The sequence below is a fragment of the Vipera berus genome (assembly GCF_964194415.1).
Source record: "Vipera berus genome assembly, chromosome: 2".
NCBI classification, from domain to species: Eukaryota; Metazoa; Chordata; class Lepidosauria; order Squamata; family Viperidae; genus Vipera; species Vipera berus.
The window spans coordinates 174,086,455-174,103,732 of NC_138203.1; the positions used below are offsets into that span (position 1 = coordinate 174,086,455).

At 38.5% G+C, this 17,278-nt stretch overlaps 1 protein-coding gene across 1 annotated transcript in view; it reads right to left on the minus strand.

Annotated features, from left to right (window-relative positions):
- Positions 1-1,559: 1,559 nt before the first annotated feature.
- DHRS7C (dehydrogenase/reductase 7C) overlaps positions 1,560-17,278 on the minus strand; it is an 18,564-nt gene continuing 2,845 nt past the window's right edge. The window contains exons 3-7 of the mRNA XM_081315865.1: positions 15,621-15,733; positions 13,564-13,774; positions 6,962-7,054; positions 4,765-4,920; positions 1,560-3,240 (exon numbers count right to left, since the gene is read on the minus strand). Of these exons, the coding sequence (XP_081171991.1) occupies positions 3,032-3,240; positions 4,765-4,920; positions 6,962-7,054; positions 13,564-13,774; positions 15,621-15,733 (782 nt within the window). The 3' untranslated portion in view covers positions 1,560-3,031. The remainder of the gene's footprint in view (positions 3,241-4,764; positions 4,921-6,961; positions 7,055-13,563; positions 13,775-15,620; positions 15,734-17,278) is intronic.

The window sequence follows — 17,278 nt, forward strand, 5'->3', positions numbered from 1 at the left end:
ACTATGGGCATTGCATTGGCTTTCTGTAGGCTTAACCTATAAAGCTCTTGATTGCTTGGCTCGAGTTACTTTCAAGACTATATTTGCCCATTAAAATTAGCCCAAACCAATTTGATCTTGCAGCTGATGGTTCTCCATGTTTAGGAATTGGTGTGGGGGATGGAGTGGGGACTGATTCTCAGAGACTAATTTTCTTTTGCAGAGCTCATAATCTAAGTTCTGGTATGGCCTCCCTTTGGAGCTTAGATTAGCTCCAATCTTAACTATTTTCTTTACCACTTTGGTACCCACTCAGTTTAAAAGAGGACACTGTGCCGAGACATTGTACTAGCAATGGCCAAATTTACATGACAGTGGCAGAAACGCAACCCTAAGCAGAGGACAAGACAAAAACTCAAACAGGAGTTTTATTTATACCACCCCAAGGCAAGATTGTTGGCCCTGAAATGTGGAGCAAAGGGGATCACAACTTTAAGTATGCTAATCCACTGTTTCCCTCATGGCTGTTTCTAAATCAATGGACGTGTTTTCAATTGCTTTTATTGATGAGCATAACAAAATGTCAGCTGGCAATTGGGAGAGAAATAAACAGGCAAAGGAGTCAAGAAAGATTGAACACATCTCCGAAAGGTACATTGTTTGGGAACCAACATTACAAGACGTTGCACCAAATAAAAGCCCAACGGCAGCCATCTTTCGGTTCAGCACCTCCCTCTCATACAGGCACATACGCAACACTTTCACAAAGAGTACATTTATTCCCACTTACTTCCTATTATTTTTCACTAATAATGGACATCCTCACACTTGCAGAGGTGTGCATGGTCTTTCTACGAACCATATTCACATAGTAAGAATATAAGCATTCTCATTTCTGTGGTAAACAGATCACTTTGCCCAATCTGGTGATCTCCAGATGAACCTCCCATAGATTTGCTATATAAAATAGCTGAACCAAGATAGTGCCAATATTCTCCAGTTTTTTTTTGAACAAGTAGTCTCTATAAACCTTTTGATAAACTTCACTCATCTGCCTTCACTTTTTACTGATTTTATCTCAGTCTCAAGCTTCCCCTAACTTAAGATCCTGCATGATCACCCTTATCATCCACATTAGTGCTACTGTGGGCCATGATGACTGGGAATGACAAGAGTTATTGCTTGACCGTGTGTGTGTGTGTGTGTGTGTGTGTGTGTGTGTGTGTGTGTGTGTGAGTGTGTGTCTGTGTGTGTGTGTGTGTGTAGGGGGACTGGGGAACAATTATTTTGAGGGAAAATGCAACACATTGTACGCTGCAGTATTCAAATCCAAAAATTCTAATGACCACTAGATGGCAACAAAGACACATAGCAAACACTAATAATTTGTGGATTTCTAGTGTTCATCTTGATTTTATTTATTAGATTTTTTTTATCCCATCATTATTACTTTATAAGTAATTTAAGATGGTGAACATACACAATTCTCCTTCCTCTTCCTATTTTCCCCACAACAATAACCTGGGAGGTGATTGGACTGAGAGACAGTCTCCTGGTTTCTAGCTTGGTGTCTATTTCCCCCCCCCTCTCCTTGCAGTCCAGTATGGGGGCTTGACTGAAGGTGCATCACAACAAATATCACTTGAGAATTTAAATCCCAAGAAACTGTACAGCTTGATTATCTGATCAATAAAAGTTCACATCACCTCATAGCTATAACCAGTGAATATAGATGTTAGAGGTTTAGCAATGTACTGAATTTATAACTAGCCTCATGAAAATATCCACTCGCAGTCCATTCTACTTTGAAACATTAGAGAAGACTTGGAATTTGTCATCCCTGCCCCTAATTCCAAATTTAAGGTGGAGTACCTTTCTGAGATAATTTGAGCATTGCTGCTGCCTTTGTAATACTACTATAACGACACAGCAAAGATAAAAATGTTAAGGAAAAAGATACTTTTCTCTTTAGAGCTGTAATGTCTTTACATTTTGAGATTTCTATGAACCTGTAGCATTGCATGAGGAGAAGGAGGCAGTGTCAGAAGATGAGTGCCAATATTCATCAAAAACATGCATTTATCAGTGGTGGTCAGTTGCTTTGTCCACAAGTCAGTTGCGGCAAGCTTTACAAGTTGTGTAAAAATGACAACACACACATGCTGACATTATGATACATAATCTGTTCTTACACATTTGTGTTCTGGTGTCTTACCTGACACCAGCAGGTAAACCATGAAGATGTGCGTCATAACATCATGATATGCGTTTCATCATATGCTCCCCACCACTATCTTGTGGGCGTGTTTTTTTTTAAAGTTATGCAGTTGGCCCAAACTGGACTTAGCTACCCATGTGGAATGAAAGCAATGCAACATTTTGAAATGTGGGATGTTTCATCCCCACTCCAGGCATTTGCTTATTTTTTTTAGAACTAAAAGCTATCAAAACCAAGCACTACTGCAGATTTGAAAGGGTCAGTTAATCACACCAAAAAGGCAAAGGCTATGAAACCTTTTTCAGTTTCCTGTGAGAATTTCCTAAATGTCAAACCCATCTGCTTTTTAACATCTAAGCACTCTGGTGTGAACTCAGAACCTCATACTCCTTCTATACTCTCTATTTCTTTTCCATGCATCCATCACTTATATTCTCCCCGATTGCTGAAATTCCTCATTTTTCCAATATTAGTTTACAATTCTCTTGACCTTCACCGCTGCTCTGAACACTTCACCCAACTTGCAGACAATTCACACTTTCTATTAACTCTATTGAAATAGCAATTGTCCAGGAAACCAGAGGCCCCATTTCAGATGACTCACTTGGCACTCTAAAAAATGTTCTTTGCTCTCTTTCATAGCCCAGCAGTGCACTTTTAATGATAGATGAAAAGGCTGTATCCTATTCTACTGCCTCCAGATCCTCAAACACAACTTTGGTTTTTTGTTTCTTTGTTGTTTGTTTCATTTGGATTTATACAACATTCTTCCAAGGTGCCTCTGCAAGAGAGAATCGGCATAACCCTTCTATCAAGGGAGCTGAGCTTGACGTATCAGTTTTCAACTTCAATTTTCTGTTTTTCTTTCACTCCAGCAGCAACCACTGCAAAAAATATCTCTGGGAGGAAAGTGCGAATATAAACAGCTGCCTTTGCGATGGGGTTTGCCATGAACACCTCCTGCTTCTTCCTGTTCACTGTCCGCAGAATTTCTTCTGCTACCTCTGTTGGGTGGACACCACAAGCCGACTTTCTGAAGAAGTCTGGGAATTGGGCAAACAAGAAACCATTAAAAGAGATAACTAGCTGCTACGTGTCATGGTCTTGTCTCTTTTCAAAGACAATATGAAGCCCATTGTGGGGACAGGGAAGGAAGGAAGTTTGGAGGAATGAAAGGAAGCTGCTTGTTCAAAGGAAAATAATAAATAAAAGAATAATAAATAAATAAAAGTGCCGGAAGGAATCTTAAAATGGGGGTCTCCCGATACTCCCATGTAACGCCTCTTCTCCGTGAGCTGCATTGGCTTCCAGTTGTCTTCCGGGTGAGATTCAAGGTGCTGGTGATGACCTATAAAGCCCTAAATGGCATGGGTCCAGATTATTTACGGGAGAACCTGCTGCCAGCATCTACTTCCCATCGACCCGTGAGCTCCCACAGAGAGGGTTTCCTCAGGGTGCCGTCGATCAGGGAGTGCTGGCTGGTGGCCCCCAGGGGGAGAGCATTCTCTGTGGGCTCGCCTGCCGTCTGGAATCAGCTGCCTGTGGAGCTCCGGATGGCTCCCGACCTTCGCTCTTTTCGCCGTGACCTGAAAACCTGGTTATTTGAGCTTGCCGGCGTGGACTGAGGGATTGGGGTCTTAAATTTTATAATTTAATTTATTTATTTGGGGCCAAATTTAATTTAATCTATTTTAACTTTTGTATGCTGTATTTTAATTGCCCTGTACACCGCCCTGAGTCCTTCAGGAGAAGGGCGGTATATAAATCTAATAATAAATAAAATAAAATAAAATAAAATAAAATAAAATAAATAAATAAATAAATAAATAAATAAATAAATAAATAAATAAATAAATAAATAAATAAATAAAATGGTGAAATGTTGTTCCAGGAAAATAGGCAGACAGGTTAATGTTTGTTGCTTTTAATAAACTACACAATAAAAAGAAGACCCAAAACTTTTTTTTAAAAAAATGATAAAAACTGCTCCAGGGAGTCAAAATGAGGGATGTATTCTCCTTTACTTTTAATTCTACATTTTAAAGGGGGGAAAAAGACATTTTTTTTTCTTTAAAGGGCTAGTGGTCATGTTAGGAAGGGAGCTACATTATTTAGCACAAGGATGTCAGATACATTCACTTTTTGTTACTTACAATGCAGTAGTGGTTCACAGCCAATGCATTGTTTTCTGTGCTGAAAGGAAGCAGTAATGTATTTTCTAAGTATTTTACAACTGGTTTGCCCATATTTATTAACTGGACAGAAAAAATATGTATGAATGCCAAGAGTTAACATTAGCATTCCCTACTTTTGAAAGCAAAAAATTATGTTTCTAGTTAATGTGCTGCCTTATATTCCAACTACAAATAATCACTTATGGTTCTAGTAGTAGTAGATGATAGTAGGTTTTTTAGAGGAAATGTATCACAAGTCTTTGTCTCCAAAGATTGGTGATTTTGAATTTTGTCACCACGTTATTTGCCTAAATCATCTTTGTCTTCTTGGTATTTTTTTTATCTTTTAGTTCTGCTTGTGCTCTGGTCACCATCCCAGTGTGAATGACTTACTTTTCCATGAGGCGCCTTCCCAGTTCTTAGGCTGCGGCTGATTATGATCGGAACATATAAAACTTGGACACACAGTACTGACACAAACACCAAATTCCTGCAGTTCTGCTCTCAGGCAATCAAAGAATCCTAGAGCAGCATGCTTCGAAGCAGAATCTAGGACAAAGAGAGAGATTCATGCAAGAAACATACTATCATATTATAATATACCAAATACCCATCCATCCAAAAATCCATCCATCCATCCTTCCACATTAGCTTGTCTAATGTTTGGATTCAGGATCTCCTATACTAAGAAAAGAATAAAATATATGTCGTGTTCGTGCTTCCTCCTCCAAGTTTCTTTTTGGCTTATGCTGCTGAAGAGGCCAGAAGCCTGGCTTCCACAAAACATCTGATTCCATAAGGCTGAACCAATGCTTGCTGCAGCACTTGTCAAGTCTTATATCTGGCTCCTTACCACACAAGTTTAGCACTTTCATGAAAAAAAAATGCTCAATCTGTATCTTGAAGTACAGAAATAATGCCCTAAAAAGGTGCTAGCCCTCTGCCACGTAGAAGGTTACAACAATGGTTGGAAACTGATCAAAGAGAGAAGCAACCTGGAATTAAGGAGAAACTTCCTGACAGTGAGGACAGTTAACCAGTGGACAGCTTGCCTCCAGAAATTGTGGGCACTCCATCACTGGAGATTTTCAAGAAGAGGCTAGGCAGTCACTTGTCTGAGATGGTATAGGTTCTCCTGCTTGAGCAGGTGGCTGGACTAGAAGACCTCCAAGGTCCCTTCCAGTCTATTCTATTCAAGGTCAGTATAAAGCAGGTTACAGACAGCCTTCTGTCATCTGGGTATTGCTAGTTCACATGTTGTTGTTGTTTTAACTATATTTACTACATTTATTCCTGAGGACCTACACACAAGTTCTAGGACTATCTTCTGACCATTCCTATCTCTAGAACCAGTATTATGCAATTGTATTTGCAGTGTTCATGCAGTTCACCATTGTTATTTGTAATACCTGAAGGGAGTGTGATGGCATTTTTCTGTTCCATTCTATTTGGACAAAGTTAAATGTCAAAATAATGACTATTGTTATGCACTGGCCAATCACAATATCCCAGTGGCTCCTCCTTTGGGACTGTTGGACATAAAATCAATATTGGTTTTCTTGGTTCCCCATCTGATGGTTCTGAGGTCTGGAAGAGGAGCTGTTCTTACCAGGAGCAAGATGAAATCTCCCTTCTGTTTTTCTCCATGTCCTTCTCCAAGTCTACCAACTGGGTAGTCTGAGAGATGTCTAAACCTGCCATTCCAAGCATCTGCTCACAATAATTTATTCTATCCCATATTAAGGAGGATTTCCCATTAGTGTGTGGCATTTGGTGGGAGGGAAAATAAAATCAATGGAATCTATCAATTTCTTTCCTTATTTTGATCTGCATTAAGAAAGAACAATACATTTGCTAGCTTTTTGCAAAATTGGATTCATTGGTGAGAGAACACAATTTAAGCCAATGCATTGTACTGCTGGACTTGTGGCTAGGACCTTTACGAGTCTGTCCACAAGTCCCTTAAGGATTTCTTAAAGCATCCATTATCCCAAGTCATTTCAGCAAAACAAAAACCTCCCACCAATCAGATAACCTACACAATCAAAACTATTAGCACATGCCAGTTTCATATGGATTTCTTAAAATATAAGAATCAGGCAGGATCTAGGCAATGACAAGGCTCCCGCATCATGCTGCAATGTGATGTGTATAATTATGGTTCGTTGAGTTAGCCGCAATGGAATGTGTTTGCACTATTAACTAAACTATAGTCTATACATTTAATCAAAATCAGGCAAATTGCATGTTTGCCTACATCCAAATGGGGTACTCAGACAACTGAAATAATTGTTCAGTGGCATTGTAATAACTTAAAGGAATACATGGATTCAGATGATCAAGTCCATCTGTATCTGTATCTTCTGACAAATATGGAAGACCAGTGAAGAAAGCACGTGGTAGAATTGAAGGCTATTCCTACTTGGTGAAACTAAAGTTCTTTGGCTTTCTCTTAATAACAGCTAGATTCGGAGAAACTAAAAAATATTTAAGATTCTCCAGTGGTTTTAGACTCCAACTGGAAGACCTCAAGTTTCATATTGTTCTAATTGCCCAGAAATAAAAAAGAAATAATGATTCATAAACTCACAGGCTGCACGAAAGGGAATACCCAATTTTCCCTGGATATTGTTGACTAGCACAATTTGACCAGTTCTCCTGGAGATCATGTTGGGAAGAAAAGCTGGAGAGCAAATTATGAGAGAAAATCATTTAAGATTAACAGATATGAAAATACTAATTCCTGATCCTCTAAACCAGGGGTGTCAAACTCAATTTCATTGAGGGCCGCATCAGCATTGCGGTTGCCCTCAGGGGGCCGGGTGGGTGTGGCCAGGGTGGGCATGGCCTACTGGGTGGGCGTGGCTAGAGTGCGTATGGCCTACTGGGTGGGCGTGGCCAGCTCTACATCGTTCGCATCAAGGGTGCCTATGGGGGCCTGGGCAGGAGTGGGACAGATCTGAGGGTCTCTGGCAGAAGGAGGGTCTCTGGGCCAGGGCCAAGGCAGTGGGGGCCATTCCCTCACTGTTTCCAGGATGGCTTCGCGGGCCACATGAAACCACTTCACGGGCCGCATCCGGCCCCCGGGCCTTGTGTTTGACAAGTCTGCTCTAAACCAATAGCAACTGAAAGGATCACAATATGATATCAGCTTACACTACACTATATAGAAACTATGAAACATTTTTTTTCTCTGTATGCATTTTTCAGTGGTAAACACAGGATTCAGATAATATTTTTTTTTCTACCTGTAGCTACATTCCTCAGGAACTTAAAGCTGAGAAAACAGTTCAGGTCCTAAAAGAGCAATTGATAATTGTGCCTGGGATGAATAAAAATGCATTGCTGAACAATGCAGATAAGGCAGAAATGTTTCTGATCAATTAAAAAGCAGTTAGATAATTGCTAACTCCCTTGAATGTCATGGGGGGGGAAGAAGGCATAAATCTGATAAAGAAATAAATAATTTCCTTGGTTGCTTTCATCAATTCAATGTCAATTAATCTAATTTCTTCTAGGTGACCCACAAGAGATTAAATATGCTCAGTAGAGATCTTTACAATATGAGACAACATATTAAGCAGCCACATCTTCAACAAAACCTCTTCCACACACAGATTTTCTCAAAGGGAGAAAAGACCCCATTCCAGGAGATTGGAAAAGAAAATCTACAGCCTTGTTAAACACCGACACTTTTTGCCCTAACAATTCCTTCAGTTCTTAACCGATTACATTGCTGCAGTCTAGGTCAGGGCTTTTCAACCTTTTATTTTTATTTATTTTAATTCCATTTTCACAGATTGTACCACTTTTAGGACATGACAATATTCGAGTACCACCAGTGCTGAACAAGGTGTCAAAAACTTGATGACTAAAAAAAAAAGGGGGGGGGAATTTGGAGTTTTACTGATTAGATTGATTTGTTGTTTTAGAAATGGCTAGTTTATACTATTATGGAAAAGTAAAAAAGTTAAAGTTCAATGCTAATGCTTCGTTCTATTGCAACAGAGGACGTCGGAATGCCTTTTCTTTTCTTTTTGCCCTTCTCCCCCTCACTTTTCTTTCCCTTTTCCCTCCCCACTGTGTCCTACTATTTACTTTTGTATTTTTGTATTTTATTCTACAATCTAATAAAATGTTACGAACTGTAAAACAAAGGAAAAAAAGTACTGGTTTTACTCCTCCTTTTATATCCTCTCCTCTCTCCCGCTCCTCCTCTTATATCCACCCTCTTTCCCCCCCCTCCTCCTTTTATATCCTCTCTTCTTTCCCCACTCCTTTTATATCCTCTCCTTCTCCTCCCTCCTCCTTTTATATCCTCTCCCCCTCTCTCCCCTCCTCCTCCTTTGCTCTTCAGATGCACTGGAAGTGCTGATCAGCTGGAGCTGCAGGTGCCGATCCTGGGCTCTCAGCAGAACCCCGGCAACACTGTAGCTCCAGCTGAATCTCCCACAGGCCTGGGCAGTGCTGCTGCTGCTTCACCTCATCCACTTTTACACTTTTTTTTATTGAAAAGTTTTACAGTACATTTTATTTATAACAAAACAAAACCCCTCCCAACCCCCTCCCCTCTTCCCAACCCTCCACAACACCTCCCTCCCTCCCCCTCCCCCCTCCCCGACTTCCCAGAGCTAAATACAAGGTATAACAGTAAAAACAATCATAATCTAGCATATGCAAACAACAATAAACTATTAAATCTATCGCACTTTAACTCTTATAAAATGACTACAAGCAATATAAATATCACTTCAGTACTTATTCAAATGCTAAATGAAACTTTTTAGTCCCATATTTATTCTGGATGTAATCAATCCATTTTTCCCACTCCACAATATATCTCTGTTGCGAATGGTCTTTCAAATACGCTGAGATCTTTGCCATTTCCACCAGGTTGGAAACTTTTAAAGTCCATTCTTCTATAGTCGGCAGTTCTTCCTTCTTCCAATATTGCCCTACTAAAAGTCTTGCTGCCGTAATTAAATTCAACATCAACTTAGTGTCCACAACAGTAGTGTCCATAATAATGCCCAGTAAAGACTTTTACACTTTTTAAATACTTTTTTTTACAGTGTTTTTCAACCCATCGTATGTGTACCACCTTCCAGGTGCCGAAGTACCACCAGTGATATGCATACCACTGGTTGAAAAGCCCTGGTTTAGTGTAGCAACCATCAGAAACCTAAATAGGCTTGGACCTGGGTCATAATCGGATGGGAAACTATCAGTAAATCCTATGGCTATAGGCTAGTTTGGGAAATAAATAATAAAAACAGAACAAGGCAATGGCAAATTATTTCCATATCAAGGTTTTGAAAATTACATGAATACGGCCTTCTATTTTCCAGAGCTCAGCTTGAGGGAGTCTTTGCTTTATACTACAATTAATTTCAACTGTTCCATTACATTTCCCTTAAAACATAATAGTATGGCAGACACCTGAATTATAGTCTTGGATAACTCTGTAAGACAGTGTTTCTCAACCTTGGTAGTTTGAAGATATGTGGACTTCAGCTTTCAGAATTCCCCAGCCGGTAAGGCCTTGCCAGCTGGGGAATTCTGGGCGTTGAAGTTCACACATCCTCAAATTGCCAAAGTTGAGAAACACTGTTGTAGAATTATTATAATTATAATTATAATTATAATTATAATTATAATTATTATTATTATTATTATTATTATTATTATTATTATTATTATTATCATCATCATCATCATCATCATCAGCAGCAGCAGCAGCAGCAGCATGATGCTAGGCTATCTTACAGAACTGTCCTACTTCACATTCACTGCCATTAGCTATCCAGATAACAATGATGGAATTCATTTCTGCACATTTTAAAAATGTTTAGCAACTAAACAACAACAAATTTATTTTAAAAAATGACAATTCCTATCTTTGCTTCTGTCTTTTTTTGGTAAACAGATTAGTGTCTAATCACAGCAACATGAAAAATCTGAATATTTAATATATTTTTTTAGTAGCAGTAATTGTTTTCCACTGAGGAAGATTATTTTTTTTTATTAAATAGTATTTATGTCAATTGTTATTAGGGTGATTCATGTAACCAGAAACTTGAAAGTTGATAACAAGCCTGCTTTACAAAATAATCCAAGCAGTAGTTTAACTGTACATTTTGTTTTATATCTTGGCTTATGGGAGGGCTAAAAGTACTTCCTCTTTGATATCTTTTGGGTAAATAAAAATGGAGAAGGCCATCTACTTCCAAGAATACTCTTGTTGAAACGCATGTGTTAATGTATGCAAAGCATGTGGTCTCTTCTAAACTAATATTTTTAGAACTGATTTATTGCTGAGCATGGTTTCATCATTTTTTATAAATTTTCATTTATTTATTAAATTTTTATGCCACCCATCTCCCCTAAATGGTGACTCTGGGCTCTTCATGCTGCTTGCAGTTAAGCTACTTACAGATTTTTTTTCCTGTATTTTCTTTTACACGTAGTAAATAATTATGCAACCAACCATATATGCATCCTTTAGTTTGACACAATGAGCTTGTCCGTGCCATATCGTAGCTCATTCACTTTGGAAACAGTTCCCACTGCATGCTAAACCAGTGCATTTCTCCTTTGCATTCTTTTTGTCAACTGCCAATCACAGAGACTTTCATCTAATTATTGCTGAAAGGCAGGAAGCACTGTCTGCCCAATGCAGAACTACAGGAAGTGGAAAGAGACTGTCTTTCAAAGCCTGCAAACCTGGTGGAAGTTTTTCTTCCTTTCTGTGCACCAGCAGTAGTTGGCAACTGGCATTATTCAGCTGATCAGCTTGTGTCCTAAGACAGACATAAGACATAACCTTTGCATGGAAACTTCATATCATTTCTCATTTTAGAATGAGTCTCTGCATGCTATAATTGCTACTTAGGAGTTTGGGATGCTGCCAGATGGAGGATTCATATCACTAGCAATTTTTTTAAAAAAGATTGCATTTATCTGGCATTTACCTTTTTAACAGATGCCTTATAGTGAGAAGAGAGATGGAAGATGCAGTAGAGGAAATACAGGATTGCAGGTGGAGGGCTGGACACTCAATAACATTGTGTGAATATATTATAAAATGAACAGGAAACCTTTGGAAATGTACTATGATCTAAATTTGAATTAGATCCATGTGATCTGGAAGCACATTATTAATCTGGCAGGACATACAGGCCAGTTACAATCTGAAACAGCCAGGATGTACTGTAATCTGAGAAGGTGAGTGATACTGTATGAGTGAGTTTATGTATTTCCTCATTTTTTTATTTTTGCCTGATAAACCACATCTCTATATATTCGTGACTGTACCACACATCTGAGATACATTTTCAGATGAATAGTAATTATTTTTGAGGGGGTTAGTATTCATTTCAAACTATTTTGAGGACCTCAGAAGCCAGACCTAAAGCTGTCATCCACAGAGAATTGTTAGTGAAAAAATTAACAAGCAAACCCAGGTGATGTGATTAACCTCCCCTTGGACTCCAAAATGACATTCCCGACAGGTCAGACTCTTGCTGCAGAGATTAGTTCATAGCACATAAATATCTGAGGCATGTGGCAAATGGAATAGTCTTGGGCAAGGTGTAAATGTGCTCAGTGTAGTTATGGGGTGAGGAATTGCAACGAAGAGCACACAAAATAAATCCCAGCTTTTGAACTGGTGTATTCAGACACTCTTATTACATTTAACAAAAATGTGTAAGCTAGACCCTATGGAATTCTACACCTCCCCCACCCCACCCACAGGGAAGCTTCATTTGGTTAGCTGGAGGCAGACACCTCCAATGGATCCTAAACCACATGTTATTTGGCTGCTGCAGCACACAGCAGTCTCAGAATGTACACTTGGGGTGACATTCCCTGTAAAACTCTGGGTGGATGCCTAGGACAGAGGCTATGTGTTGCTGCACTTAAAGACGGCTGCAGTTTTGGACCACATAAGCCCCTTTGTATGCTCCTTTTTATTGTAACTAATACATCCCCAGAGATGGCTATTATTAGAACTAGAAATTCTGTGGAAGAGCTGTGCATTATCAATCAGTCAACAACTGAATAACATGTTGAATGGATCAGATTGATTTTATGGTCAAAGACGAAAGCAGCTGTAGTTATCACCAGAGAAAGGTTAAGATGACAAATATTTTTCCATACAGTCCCCAGGGGTCAGGGCTGACTCAATCCCACTACAGCAAACACCTCCAGTAACTCTAAGCCCAGCAATCCAATCATTAGATACATGTACCATCAGGGGAAAATGCTTTACCAGCAAGCAATATTCTGCCAAATCCCCTTCATTAATAAATCTCTCATCAAACTCAGCAAGTCTTTGGAATAATTCCACAATGCACCTTAAGTTTCCAATCAAGGCATATGTAAGCACAAACGGCTAAAGTCACTGCCTCGGTTTTCTTGATTTAATCACCTCCAATTCTCTCTCCTTCCTCCACTTTTCCATGTGAAATGATAGATTACAGTAACTAGAGGTGTTTGAAGTGGTTACACGCACCAAGTCAAATCAAGTAAGAGTTGAAACAGCTATTGGAAATGAAAGCAAGTTGCCCTATAGATACGTTTTATTCCCTCCAGAGAGTCTTAGGCAATTAGATTTGTGTGGACCTCTATGTCCTGGAGATTATCTGAGGAAAGGCATGGCAATTAAACTGAAATAAAATTAAGATAGTTTGTTGTATGTATATACATAAAATGACTAAGGATTCCTCCCTTTGAAGAGCAAAAATATAGTACAGTTAGTCCTTGATTTACAACAGTTCATTTAGTGACTGTTCAAAGTTACAATGGCACTGAAAAAAGTGATTTATGACCATTTTTCACACTTATGACCGTTGCAGCATCCCCAGGGTCATGTGATTTACATTCGGATGCTTGGCAACTGACTCCTATTTATGACAGTTGCAGTGTCCTGGGGTCATGTGATCCTCTTTGTGACCTTCCGACAAGCAAAGTCAATGGGGAAGCCAGATTCATTTAACAATTGTGGTATTAATGTAACAACTGCAATGATTCACTTAACAACTATGAAAGAAAGGCCAGAAAATAGAGCAAAACTCACTTAACTACTGTCTCACTTAGCATTAGAAATTTGGGACTCAATTGTGATCGTAAATCGAGGACTAACTGAATCCCTAAAACATAATACAATAAAATAGACAGTCTTCTGTATACCTTTGGTGAGTGTTATAGGTCCAAAGTAGTTGGCATCCATGATCTTTTTGTCGAGTTCCAGTGACACGTTTTGAACTGTCCCCTTGGCTTTTGTGCTAGCATTGTTAATGAGAATATCCACACATCCATAACAATCCAGGATTTCTTTAGCTACATCTTGGATACAGTTTACATCAGAGAGATCTAAAAGGATAAGCTTCGGTGTAAATGTCTACAAAAGAAGGAGGGTTTGGGGGTTAATCTACTATAAGACAGAGATATCTCAGTACTTTTTGAAGCATAATACTTAACAACACAGAAGAGAGAGATAATTCCTATGTGAGACAATAAAGCACTTTCCCCAATTTGGTGACTTGCCTATTTTTGGATCTTCTGCTCCCAAAATTCCCAGTCACGTGGCTCACACAATAAAGGAAATGGGGTTTATCAGATGAGCATGACTATGTAGAAGGAAATCAGTTCCAAAGATAAAGAAGAACTAATGTGTTAAAATATAATTAGTAATAGTTCCTTAGGGAGAAAAAAGTGTCAGTTTTAAAAATTTGGTAGTACTCTCGTTGTTTCAATCCAGGATCTCCTATTTATGTAATTGTCTGGCCTTAAATTTGGAAATAACTGGTTGTGGTTATTTCTATGGAAAAAAAAATATGTGAATGATATACTCCAGCTCTAGCAGCATCTTTCATCCATCATTTAAAAACAAACTGATTAGACTAACCTTAATTTTGATATTTTGCAGTAACATTCAATGAAAAGTGTGATCATTCATTATATAAGACAATACTGTGAGACAACAAAAGCATACAACTGAGAAGACAGACAGTAAAACTAATTTTAAATTGCCTTGGGAAATACATTTGTTTTGATCTAACACTAAAAATATTGCAACATTTGCATTGAATGCCCTGCATACTGTTTGAAATATTGAATACTAATCTATATTTTTTCTGAAAATGCCTGTTACAGTCTATGGTCTATTGCTATCCCTTAATCACTAAGAGTTGTTCAGTTGAAAGTTATCCTTGTTCTATTTTTTTTAAATGATGTGTCTTCCTAACGGATCTTTTTATGGTACATCAACAAGATTAGAGATTAAATACTTATTTACATGTGAATTTTATTAAATGAATTTTATTTGGTTGCTACTATCTTCAAACAAGTGCATCTCTAGCAATTTGAGACAAGTCTTTTTCCAGCAAGCAAAATATGCATTTTGCTATCATTACTATGCTATGCTTAAATGCTATCATTTAATTGCAGGCTGCCTAGCATCTCTTTGGCAAAATCAGTGACGTAGAAATATAACAAATAAACAAACGAACGAATGAATGAATGAATAAATAAATAAATGACACAAGATCCATCTCTTACATACTTACATGTGAGTAATAAAGGAACAGAATCAGGTTTCATAATTTGTCAATGTCGTTAAAACAGTAAGTTAATCCTTAACTGCCTTCCTCAGCATTCCAACAATTTCCAAAACTAACTTGTTGGAATACTGCTGCCCTAACTCCTCATCCACAGGTGGAGATGTGGAAATGATAATTTAAATATTCTGGAAGTTTCCAGACTGGGGAAAACTGGAATATAATCTTATAATCTTCCATGTATTTTCTGTTGTCCCATAATTTCTTCAACCACTTGCTTTTTACTTGTATTTACCTTCTCAACTTTTAGGCTGATCCCTCAAGTTCCCTTATAGTAGAACCAGGGAAAAACATCTGCCTTCCTGAGTTTGAGTAGCAAGTGTCCTTTAGTTCAATTATGGTAATGGGCCAGCATTTTCCTTCCCTGCATCTAAGACCAATGAGCAATTTTAAGGAAAGCAGAGGAAACAGTATGCCGTTCATAATTGTTCAAGGTAAGGTGAAAATAAATAAGGAAACCTCCCTCCTTCTTCTACCTAATGGCAGGATTGACCCTGTGAGTAATTAATTTGTTAGGAAGAAATGTTTAATTCAAAAACCCTGAAAAAAAGTGCTTGGCCATTCTAGAGCAAGTGTCTCTTTTGTTGCCTTTATAGAAAGATCTTTAAGGATATACAAGAGTCTTACTGCAGTAGGATCGCCCACGCTATTTAAAGCATCACTGAGAGCTTCTAGTTTGTCCAGATGTTTCCCACACAAAATCAGCCTTGCTCCTCCTGTATGAAATATTTGTGTACATTCTGGAAGATAAACCAAGGAATAATTCAGTTAATTTGGGATTGTAATACATTATATCTGTTCTCATTCCTTCAACCCTAAAAAAAGGAAAAAAATATTCTTCCTGTACTCAGCATTAGCACACAGATAAACCCTCCTCCCCCATGGAATTCCTTATGCTTCGAATACAGATCTTGTGGATGGTTAAACAAATGTATAATCCAGACATTGCCTGAATATATTTGTACCTCCATTTGCTTGGAGGATTCTATGAAGTCTTGTGCTTGGCACTAAGGTCAACAGCTAGAACTCAGGACCACTACCGTTGGGCTATAGATCTGAAAATGCAAGGAAGTCATGATGTTTCCAGTGAACAGATCGTTTGTAGGGAGAGAGGTATGCAAAAAAGTTAAGTGAAATCATCAAGCTTGAAACACTGCTTAGTTAGGGGCCTGCAGCTATAGGATTTAAATAACCATTTCTCTCAGTTAACTATAAGCTCAGCCATGTTGCTACAGCAAGGACAGGAGCCTGCTGTATGTCTATGCTGGGTGAGGTAAAAAAAATGAGTTAATATTCCCCATTTAATATAGAAATACAAAGAGATACCAGTTCAGAATTTTTGCTCTGTCTCTGGCATCTTCCAGAAAGGTTGTGGTGAAAAAGATTTATCTTCCTCTGTTGCAGCTTGGAAATGAATTGCTGGAAATATATTCCATATAAAAGGTCTCTCCACACCATCTTGGGAAGGCAAGACTGGGAACCCTGGGAAGCCAACATTTCCATGCATTTGAGTGATGTATGTCAGTAGCAAGTATGCCCAAGGGAGAATCAACTGATGATGGTTGCAATGATTGTTCTCTTGTGATTGAAAGAAAGAATTCCATCCCTGGAAATCCTCACAAGAAATAGCCTAGGATACACAGAGCATGCTCAGTAGTTGCAGCATGGAATGCCAGATGGAAAAGAAAACCGGGAAATATTGTCTTGCAGGGGAAGAGACAAAATGGCAGCTTGGAAGGAATGAATGGTTTTCTGTCCAAAAGCCAGAGTAAAATCATTAACTGAATCAAACTTGATTTCCTGGGTTTACTCAACACAGGTGTTAAAAATTAACACAATTTTAATTTTAGTGGGTTGCAGGAAGTCAACTACAATATGATTCTCTCTCTATGTGAAAATAAGCACAAAATATTCTTCCTTTCATAAAAACCTACTACAGTCTTCTTATAGGATGAGTCTTATAGACCAGTCTTCTTATAGGGGAAACTTGGCAATAAAGTTAAGCAATTTGATAGAGTAGACTAGGATATCTGTCTACAAATTAGAATAATCTCAACCTTTTTATCAAGAGATTTCATAAATCTTCCACTTCCCATCCTGTTCCAGCTCCAATAAACACAAGAGTTCTGCAAAGTTCACTGTTGGGTATGAAAGTGTAAAGTTGTCTTGTTCTATCGCTTGATGCACTTCTCCCAGTATGTTTGCCAATGGTGCACATGACCCTGATGATTTCTCAGTTGGCATCTCCTGTTTCCTTCCCTCCAATAGGCAGCAGAGCAGCAAAC